This window comes from Ricinus communis, chromosome 7, assembly GCF_019578655.1.
Source record: "Ricinus communis isolate WT05 ecotype wild-type chromosome 7, ASM1957865v1, whole genome shotgun sequence".
NCBI lineage: Eukaryota > Viridiplantae > Streptophyta > Magnoliopsida > Malpighiales > Euphorbiaceae > Ricinus > Ricinus communis.
This window is the reverse complement of record NC_063262.1, coordinates 26,115,436-26,126,770: the sequence shown is the minus strand read 5'-3', so window position 1 is coordinate 26,126,770 and position 11,335 is coordinate 26,115,436. Positions and strand designations below refer to the sequence as shown.

Here is an 11,335-nt window from a genome sequence, read left to right as displayed (position 1 = left end):
TCATACACTTTGGAACATTTCAAAACAACCCTACACATTATAATTGGAATTTAGTGTTAGAATTTCTGATTTTATGTTTTCTTACATATACTAATAACAACTTTAATTTCATTTGTGAATAGTTTTGTATGTTAAAATTTGTTTATTGGGTGATGGTTTTGCAATTTTTATTCCTATTTTTTGTATAAAGGAGTACTCTATGTTTTATTTTTTTACCATTTTTATGTAATTAATTTAAATTATCACTAAGTTATATTTTTATAAGTAATATAATATTTAATAATATGTTATAAAATTAATAAATATTTTAAAATTTTATTTTCGAATTTAATTAAAATTAAAAAAATTATATTTTAACAATTTATATCATCACGTATTCATAATTTTAGGCAAAAATTGAAACCAACTGTTACACTAAATCACTTTTTTTTATTAAGCGATTCGAGTATTAGTATGCACTATTGGCCAAGTGAAAAAGTAATTATATTTACCATTCTTTCTCTCCGTGGAAGCCTCCATACCTTTAAGTTATAGCACCCTAATTTGGGGTGTTCCGAAATGGGTAGTTTCCGGCGGCTCACAACGCTGGAAGCTTACCCCATGGTGTTGTTTGCTTTTCTTTTGTCTGTTTTGTATATCTTTTGGGTTTATGTTGTTGGTTTAGTTTTAGGATTTGAGTTCATTTATGTCTTTATCGCTATTTTAGTTTTAATGTTTGGATTTGCTTAGTGTGCCTGGAAGTGTATCTTTTGTGGCTGATCTACCTCGATCTCGGTCTACTCCGGTGAAGTCAGAATCTCAACAGATTTTTGCCCTATAAGGCGCTATGTATGGACGGATATTGACGGAGATAAGGAGATGAAACTGGACTTTTGGCTAATGTTTAGAGAGAGAGTGGCTACAACAACTTTTGAAGACCTTCACCCACCAGATATTCATCTACGACAGTGGATCCTATGCAGCGTTGACATGAAACTCATGTACTTCATAGTCCTAAGCCTAAAATTTTAATGTACTTCTTTCAGCTTGTCCGATGTTGATGTTGGGCTATTCAATCATATTAATACTGGTTTATTTTCTTTTGACAAAGAAAGAGTACGCACTAATAAGCCAATAAAATAAAGGTTTAAAAATTGTAATTATTTTTATAACATTTGATTTGTTAAAATTTCATTAGAAAAGGGCAAAATAGCACAAATTAAATTATTAAGGACTTTACTGACATACTATTTCACTTGAGCGGCTCAGGGGCCAAAAAAGAAATATAAACTTCCGGGGGGGCAAATTATAGGTCCTGCAGAAAAAACAAAAAAAAAGAGATGGGCCTCCGTCACTAATAAATAATAAAGGATGCGTGGCATCTTCCTCACTGAGACGGAATCTCGCGATTTTTACGGCGGATACAAATAAAATTTTCCAAAATACTAAGAAAGAAAAAAGAAAAAAATCTCCGGACAGGGTAAAAAAGATATATATAGAGAGAGAGAAAGCAGCCACTTTTCTACATCATTTCAATTATACGTACCTAAATTTTGTCATTTTATATCTTTCTAATAACGCAAAAGCACTCCACTTCTCTTCAATCGCACAGTATTTTTCTTAATTTATTTTGAGTTGGTTGGTAGTGGCGGCGGCGGCGGCGGCGGCGAAATGGCTGCGAGTGCAAATCCCTCAGCGAACAATAGTAATAATGAAGAAGGAGGTGCTTCAGCGCAGAAAGTAGCGTCTTCAGCAAATGGCGGTGGTGTAAATGCAGTAAAAAATGGGGGTAGTAATTCAGGAGCTGAAAACTCGCAAACGGAAGCCGCCCTGAGACACAGTCCTGGTATTTCCGTTGAGTGGACTCCTGATGAACAGTCTCTTCTTGAAGAGTTGCTCTCTAAGTATAAAGCTCTTTCCTTTTTTCTTCTTCTTTTTTTTCTTTTTTAAATTCAATTGAATAACGCTTAGTATATTGAATTCAAAATTACCTTTTTTTTTTTAATTATAAAAATAAGATATGCATCCGAATCAATTGTTCAACGCTATGCGAAGATTGCTTTGCAATTAAAGGACAAAACAGTTCGTGATGTGGCTCTGCGTTGCCGGTGGATGACTGTAAGTTTCTCATTTTGTTTTTCTTCTCCTAATTGAGGATATGTTTTCAGTTGAAAACTGGAAGAGTGGAAACGAAATTTAGGGCAAACTGTTATTTGGACTACATTTTTTTTAGAAGGAGGAGAATCACAAGGGAAATCTGAAACATGTTCTTGTTAAGGGTGAAAGAGTAACAAAGATTCAAATTATCATATAGATAGCAATTAGATTGCTTAACGGATTTTGATGCCTGCCAATTATGCAAGTATATGTGTCATATATATTTGTCAAATGCTCATTCCATCAAATCTATTTGAATGCAGAATTCATTTATTCTACAGATTAAGCAATTTATTATGGTACAAAGCTAAGCATTTAACCACACTTTAAAGCACCTGCTTTTCTTTTCTTTTTGGATTTTATAATGGGAGTGCTGGTCAGTGTGGTTGGTTATTGGGAAAGATAAGACCTTTATATGATGAATTGATTTTTGATTTATTACAGAAATTTTTTTGAACTGCATTTATTGGAGATATCGTTTTATCTTGGTTTTTTTATCATGTTTGGGAGGTTATTTAACGAGTCTGAATGTCTGTTTTCTTACCCTAATTAGTCCTACGTTGTTTTCAGAATCTTCTCTGAATGATTCCTTGGTCTTTTCTCTCTTTTTTCTTTTTGTTCTTTTATGATGCTGGTTTAACTACAGAAAGATATAAGCTTCTTTATAATTGGGAGTAACTGTCAAACCGCATCTATACTATAATGTACCATTGCATCATGTGGAATGTTTGTGCAATATACTGCAGATGCATGCACGTGTATCATATATGCTGACTTTAGCATATTATGTGTGAAAGTAACGGGCTATATCTTTTATTCTCAGAAAAAGGAAAATGGAAAAAGAAGGAAAGAGGATCATTCAGCTAGGAAGAATAAGGACAGAAAGGTATAATATTTACTTCAAATAATGTTTCCGTGATATATGTATTTGCTAGGGAAGGTTGACATGGATACGACAATTTGGAGGCATGTAACGCAGATTGACTTGAGAAACTTTCCAACTAAAAGACAAACACGACAGTAAACATTTTCAAATTTATGCTAATGTACTTTTACTTATTTCATCTATTTTGCAATATTTGTTAGAACTTCTTTGAATATTTTTTGTCATGAAACAGAAAGTTACTCGAAGGGAATAGAAGAAACCTTCACTAGTCATAGTTCGTTAGTAGCCAATAGAGTACCTTTAACTCCATCCTTAGTAGAATGGAAGCTGCGATTGCTCATGAGTATCTTGGGATATCTAATAGTCCAATAAATGCCTACTCAACGTCTGGAAGTAAATAACCATGAAAAATCATCATTAGATTATGTATATATCTAGACTTGACTGTTGAAGAATTGGCTCTTGATGCATTTCTGGGATGGAGAGCTGTCCTAATAATAGATCACTATCTGGGATTATAATCATACGGAGATGCAATTTTCAGTTAGCCTACAAGGGTCTCATCTATTTTTTGTATGGCTCGGATGATAATTGGCCATAGGCATCTCATTTTGCGGAAAGCTTCTAGTTATGACCATTGTATTCCACATGACCCACCCCCCTCTCACGACATATAGTACTGTTTTAGACCAATTAATTGTGTTCTTTATTTTAGCAAATGTACTTCTTTTCTTGTATATTGCAAAAGTTAAGTTAGATGTGGGCATTTATGTCTCAGGAAAAAGCTGCAGATCCTTCAGTGAAGTCATCATCCCATTTGACACCTCGCCCTAATGGTCCCTCATATGCTCCGCCAATGATCCCTGCGGACAGTGATGATGGCATCTCTTATAAAGGTTGGTTCCTTCCTATACATTAGCGACACCAAAGGAGAGAATTAGGTGACCAATAAAATGATGTGAAATGTTCTTGGATTAGATTGCAGTGCACTCTTATTATGCCTGCAGTAATAATTGGCCAGCTTATTGTGACCTTTACTACCATATCTCTGGGAACTGTTAATTATGAAATGAGGTTTTTTCCATACTGAAGAATGTTAATATTCATGAAATCAAGGAAATATTCTGCTCGGAAGCATGGGCACTAGTATGGTGATACTGTTATGTTTCTTGACCGAACCTGACTGTTGAGTTCATAGTTCACTCTTACTCTTAGCATGGGCATTTAATTGAGCGTCCAATCTAACTCTTACTCATGTTCTGTTGGTGGTTGTTGTAGTGATTAGTTGAGATATACCAGCGAATTTCCTCTTATGATTTTCTTGTTCCATATCCTCTATTCGACATGATTGCTTGTACGGACAAACCTCTGCAGTTTGGGAGTATTGCCATACACAATCTCCTTTAGCTGAATGATGTTGTTCAAATTCAGAATTTTTTTTAATGCCTACGGTTTGCTTAAATGATAGTAAGTTCTATAAAAATTGCAATGATTGCTCTAGCAATCTTTTGGAAATTATTTGGCATTTAGTTGTTGGAGAGCCTTCAAGCCAGAGGTAGCACCTATGCTTTATTGTTCTGATGCAACTTTCTATAAGACTTGTTCAAGATAAAAATGACTTTTCCAAGTACGGATATTGATAGGACTGTTTCGAGGAAATTTGTTCCGTTCTCATTGGCTCTATTACTCATTTATTGTGTGAATTTTCAAGTTTCAGTAGGTGTCCACCTATTTTAGTTTCTTGCTTGTTGGATTTTTTTCTTTTTTTTTTAACTGATGATTGGAGGATTACGAAATAATGCATTTTTTGGGATTGACCACACTTCTCTTAGTAATTATTGAATTCATGGAGGCCTAGGTATTGATGGCATTAATAACTTAATTAAGATGTGCTCCGTTTCTTTCCATTTGTTGCTTGATACTTACAGCTGATGTGCATTTGCAGCCATTGGTGGTGCAACTGGAGAGCTTCTCGAGCAAAATGCTCAAATTTTGAGTCAAATTTCAGCAAACTTTGCATCTTTTCAGGTGACATGTAGATTTTGACACTGAGTTGATGCTGACTAATTTTGATGTCATGTGATCTTTTTACTATTTTAAGTGCACTGGTGCGCATACCACCTATATAACATGTTATTTTGCATATTGTTTAATTTCTTTGTCTTTACAGCATAGAACTACATCTTTTCTAATGAGAGGCACAGACAATTATTTGATCTATGTTAATAGGCCATTTAGACTCTTGTAGAATTTTCTTCCTGCTCGAACCAAAACTATGTGAAATGGTTTTATCACTAGTTTTTGCTGACGACATCATGGAAATATGGAAGGGTTTTGTTTCTATCATGCCAAAAGTTGCTAATATCTTTAGTTGAGTGCTCAAATTCTATGAATGATGCATCATGATTCTGTTTTGCTAAGCTACTAATTATTCACCTTTTGGCAGCTGGAATGAAAATGGGAGGGGATATTTGTGGTCATAGAAGTTAAGGAGTAATGATCTTTTTAGATGTGCTCATTTTGTTACAACCTGATATTTAACAAAGTATTTGAGCCATCTAAAGCCATTTTATTGTTGATATAGCTAATCAACATGATTCACCTAAAATTCTTGCATATGATTCCCCATGATTGCTTTATCTTCTTTGGGCAGCATCATCGTGTAAGACATTTTCCTAGTCATGCCATAATTTTTCTTTTCTGTTTTTTTGCAGATACATGATAACCTCAATCTTTTAAGCAAAACGCGGGACAACATTTTCTCCATCTTGAATGAGTATGTCATTACCTATTTTGTTGTTATACAGGCATTTTGTATGTGGAGTAGCTGTTTTGTGTTTGTGCATCTTATGATCTATTACCGAGTAATATGGTTTGCCAAATATTTTCTCAATCCCATTTTGATAATCTTCATGGTATTATCACTCAAGACTGCGTAATAAAGGTGAAATTTGTAGGTGGTTTGTTTCACATGGGAAGGGCATATACTATAGTACTATATGTTTGCAGGAACTGAAAAAATATATTAAAGAGATAGCAAAACTAAGTAAGAGTCTTTTCAAATAGACAATTACAGAATGAACCTTAAATAATGAGAGAAAACATGTTACAGTGTGTAGTTGCCCTCTCAGTGTCTATAATAGCAACCTGATATAGGATAGTCTTTCTAGTATTAAATAAACTCTGAATACCTCAATTAGATAGGATTTGGGTTTGATGTGGTCATTAGGATCAGTAGGGACTGGTTTAACAAGTTTTGGGGCTTAAATATGAAGCTATCACATTCTGTTCTTTGGGCATAGGATCTATGTGCATGAGATTAGAAAAAAAAAAAGATTGAGAAGAACATATACTCAATTTAAAATAAGTACATAAACTATATATATAGTTAATACCAAAGAAAATAAAAAGAAATTTGGAGGTTAGAAGGATAAATACCAGGTAAACATGCCTTAAAACGATGGTTCTAAGTTGTAGTTTTTATATATCCTACTTCTATAATACGCTACAAAGGGAAAGATGTAGAACTCTGTGTTCTCAGGCCCCAATGTTTTAATTCAACCAAAACCCAGGTATGCCTCTGGAGGCTACAACCATATTTTATGGTGCATAAGGATAAAGTTATTTACCAAGTTTTCTATTACTAAAAGAAGAAGAATAATTGCAAAGGCCATTCTTTTCATCACAAGCTTGGGTCGTGGTTAGCACTCAGGGTGACACCTTGAGAAATGCAAACTACATCATCAACGGATAACCTTAGTTGATAGCCATACCTCTGCCTATATAGGGTGGCTATGAGTTCAATTCCTCCTTACATGACTACCTAAAAGAGGGGGGAAAAAAGGAGCAAATTACAATTCTGTTAGTCAGCTCCAAAATCAAGTCATTATAGCTAGTCATAGACACTACTATTGATTAAAACCTCAAATTAAGAGAACCACAAAACCGAACCTTGTATACTGTGGTAGTTTCAGTGGTAGCACAATTGCACGGACAGTAAATAATACTGCATTACAGTAATTCTAAGATTTGATTAATCATAAATCATGATAATGATTACCTGGACATTTTCAAATCGGTGGTGGACTCGCAAAGGAAAAATTAAAATGAAATCCCTAAATTTATTATGGACCGTAAATAGTGAATAAAAAGTCCTCTTGATTCGTAGGCTCTAATAAGTAGCCTTTTCTAGTGCTTTGTCACAGCCTCACTTAGCTGACAAATCTGCTTCTGGATTAATTACTTAAAGTGGAACATAGTATTTAGATATCCAGACTTCAGAGATTTATACAGAATAGGAACAATTCCATAGTAAAAAGTATTTGCTATTGACCTTCCCAAGCAGCTACAAAAGTCAGGTTCAAGTGATCGAGAGTGAAATCTTCTTTTGTATACAGAACTTCATCAACAGCCCAAACTATTCTCCTCGATGCAAGCAAAGAGCTGGGCAGTCAAAACTGAGAAATTTTGCTCTGTGTCATTCAACAAATGCCTGTTCCCTTTTGTAGGATCACTTCTGCCTTTCTTAAATTCTAAAATCATATAGGTCTTTGAGGCACTTGTATATTATTCTGGGTGAGATTATTAACTTGGTTTGCCACATGGAATTCTTGCATTGAAGCTGTGTGCTATATAGATAGATGCATCTCCTTGCCTCGTGCACAATCCAATCTCATGCATGCCATCATGCAACAATTTCTCATTGATCAATTATATATATTCAAGTTTTGGTTCTAATTTGAATAAGTTGCGCAGCTTGAATGACATGCCAGAAATAATGAAGCAGATGCCTCCACTTCCTGTGAAGGTGAACGAAGAACTTGCAAACTCTATCCTTCCCCCATCATCCCATCACATGAAATCATGATGCATTCTTGCTGAGGGTGCCTTTTGACCTTTTGCCCTCAAGTGGGATCTCTTAGCCAAATCTGATCAAAGACGCCGCTCACTTGGTTCAAGTTCTTCTGTCAATCCGGCAGGTGGTTACAATGGCAATGGTTTTAAATAAGGAATGTTATTTGTTTATTAACATTCTTGTGGGGGGGGGGGGGGGGGGGGGGGGGGTGTTGATTTTAGGAAACCAGTTGTAGCATATTTATACTTAGCTGGCTAGGGGAAATTCTGACTGCAGAAATGATACTTTGTAGGCTTGTTTCAATGGAAAATAATAAATAGTTAAATTGGGCTGCCTGTTACCATAATTTCTCTTTGTTTATAAGCTTTGTTTACTGTCGTTGCAAGTTATTTGTGAAAAAGTTTAATCTATTTATTGATCATGAGCTTTCTCTATCTGCAATCATGTATGTACATTAGCCTAATCTGCTCTGTACTGAAAATGTTTGATATTCACTTCCGAACGATGATGGAATTACTCCTGTTCGGATACATATCAGCCAACTCAACTTTTTCCTAAAGCTATGAATTCTGTGGAACTTTGGTTTTTTAGGATGATGAAGCTGAAATTGGAGAATTTGCTGTCCCAAGGCAAAACTCCATGCTACACAATAGTTCCCTTGAATCAAATTTCCTCTTCATAGAACAGTGAATTATGAATAAACATAAAATACACGGACTTTTTCAACCACATAAAATTGCAGAGTTCTTATTTCAAAACTGGGACTCTCATATGAGAAGACTAAGAAACATTGCTCCAATATTTTTACTAAAATGCCAAATGCTTAGAGCAAGGCAGGACTTCAACATGATATTCACTAATTCATTTCAGCTTCATGTAAGTTCTAACCTTCAACCTGCCGGAGAGAATAAAATCAATAAATAACTTGCTTAATATTGCTGCACAAAAAACATCATGTATATGAAACAATTCTTAAATGCACAGATAAATGTACTAAAACAAACCAACTTTCCCAAATGGACTAGTAGCCCAGCAGTCGAGCCTTGCAACATAGTGTGGCAGGAGGTCAAGGATTCAAACACTAACCTCCCTTGAATTCACCCTGCCACATACCTTTTCAACATACACATGCATGTGGCATTCTTCAAATGTTCTAAAGTAGGTAATTATATTAAGAAAGTTCTCCAGCAATAAAGTACTACGGGAGATAACTAATTAAGGGAGTAGAGTTGATGACATCTGAGGGAAGTAATATTTACACAGGTTTTTGCGTATGCTAGTTTGTGCTTAAATATAACCAAGTTAACCACTAAAAATAGTATAAACCTTGAAAAGTTTTTCAATTTTTTCTAAGTCTGTTGATTTCTGTATTTTATTTGAGAACTTCCATAATAACTGTTTCAATTTTAAGTAATTATTACCCAGAATTAGCTCATGAGCCGGTCCTCTCATATGGCTGTGGAGCCCAACACATGGGATTCAATCACTTTTCACAAGACAAGTTTTAATAATAATAAACCTGCAATTATAAACTCTGCTATGGTTCCAATAGTAAAATGACCATTACATAACTGTGTTGAATGCTATAACCAGGTGATAATTTGTCAGTTAGGACTTCATATAGATAATAGACACTGTGAAAATGCCATAAATATAGTTCTTATACCTATGGTACATAGCAATTGTGGTACCATAATGATAAAGGGCGCATGAGTTTGGCTTGCTTAGCTGAGTTGCACTCTCCCACACCCCAAAAGCAACTTTAACTTTGACCATAGGAGATAAAAGGATCTCATATATTTATACCTTGTAAAATGACACGCTAGAAACATACCCTGACCAGTTCTCATAGATTCTAACCTGGTTGACCACTTAACTGGTTAACGATGGAGTGCACAGTTACTAGTTCTGGGCCATTGAAAAATAGAAGTACTTATCTCAGCTCAAAAGCATAATTCTATAGCTTAGTTATATGAAATGTTAAAAAGGAATTAAGCACACAAGATCATTTAATGACAATAGAATGCATCAAACACTTCTTCAAGATTATGAAAAACAAGCGTAAGAATAGCATAAGATGAACTTCAAGTGTAGCCCAATTCTCATCTACGGGGTAGACTTCTCGTCTCAATGACCTTTTCCCATTTTCCTTTAAGCTGTTGATAACTTTGTCACCCATAAACAAATTGCTATTTGCTAGCTCCATTATGGTATAGCTAGTCTAAATAGACCAGGATTAATGCTATTATTTGCTAGTATCAGGCTACGATGTTTGCCTTTCTCTAGATCAAAATAAGCCACAACTAATTAAATCCTACTGATTAATGTATTTGCATCTGCATAAGCCCTAAACTCCAAATCCAACATTTACATAATTTGAACAAACAAACGCTCAATTATAATTCTACGAATACCACGAATTACCAATTTTATCAAAATTAACTGAATCAACAAATAACAATATCATCATTGACCACTCGTTTTATATTTCCTATTCCTGGGCATCAAGCTTCAAAATAATTCAATTAGCAGTAGTAATAAATAACTCAAGAAAAAACATAAATAAGCCAACCTGGGCGGGATTTGAGTTGATAGTCTCAAGATTCAAGACTCTGGCTTCAAGTGCATCAAAACTCTGCTTTGTCTATCAGGAAAAGGAAAAAAATAAAAATACAAACAATCAACACTCTTTGAAGTCGAATCAATAAAAGCATTAAAAGAAAGACAACAGAAAAAGGAGAAGAGAGATACATGAGAGGAAAGGGCATATCTATCAACCAAAAGATCTCTCCAAATGAAATGACCAATTGCTGCTGATGACACAGAGAAACCAATTGTAAACCATAGCAGCCGAGTCCTCAGCATATTCTTCTTCTTTAATGCTCGAAACGACAATGGTCACTCAATTCCTATTGACGCTCTTTCGACTGATGAATTTATACATTGACAGAATCGGCCACGGTCCGGCTCTCGGCATGGTCAATAGTTTCGGTTCATAAACCGGCTCAGAACAGTGAGGAGAGGAAAGGTCCCACCAAAAGATGACTAACGGGCAGGTGGAATCGGGTTGGAATAAGATCATTGTGGATTTCAAATTGTATTAGATTCGGTTATCTTAGGTCTGGATTTTTTCGGATTCAGGTAATTTCAGGTTTTGGCTTGGCCCGGTTTGAGTCTTTGTGCCCTGTTTCTTTTTTGGATACGGATTATTTCAGGTTTGGTTCGAGTCAGTTTCTGACAAAACCTAGTTTGAATTGCATCGAATTTTAGATCGAATTTTAAATTAACTTATCAAGTTTGGATTAATTTATTTGATTTTATTTTTTAATCTCATAATTTTATCTAGTAAAAAAATTTATATATTTAACATTTTAAAATTTCTTAATTGAGAATTCAAAGTTTAAATTTTTTTATTGTAGTAGACCATTTTCTGCCATATATTTGCATGACCGTCTCTT

At 34.8% G+C, this 11,335-nt stretch overlaps 2 protein-coding genes across 2 annotated transcripts; one reads left to right on the top strand and one right to left on the bottom strand.

Annotated features, from left to right (window-relative positions):
- The first annotated feature begins 1,379 nt into the window (after positions 1-1,379).
- Positions 1,380-8,311, top strand: LOC8288313. The gene is made up of 7 exons (XM_015722631.3): positions 1,380-1,883; positions 1,998-2,097; positions 2,960-3,022; positions 3,801-3,918; positions 4,968-5,050; positions 5,737-5,798; positions 7,778-8,311. Exons 1-7 carry the CDS (start codon positions 1,651-1,653, stop codon positions 7,887-7,889), a joined length of 771 nt encoding a protein of 256 aa, XP_015578117.2. The 5' UTR covers positions 1,380-1,650; the 3' UTR covers positions 7,890-8,311.
- Positions 8,312-8,530: 219 nt separating this feature from the next.
- On the bottom strand, positions 8,531-10,809 carry LOC107261679. Its single transcript, XM_015722606.2, has 3 exons — positions 10,629-10,809; positions 10,450-10,521; positions 8,531-8,772 (listed from the first exon to the last, which is right to left on the bottom strand). The coding sequence occupies exons 1-3, from the start codon at positions 10,740-10,742 to the stop codon at positions 8,761-8,763; spliced, it is 198 nt and encodes a 65-aa protein (XP_015578092.1). The 5' UTR covers positions 10,743-10,809; the 3' UTR covers positions 8,531-8,760.
- Between the last annotated feature and the right edge of the window lie 526 nt (positions 10,810-11,335).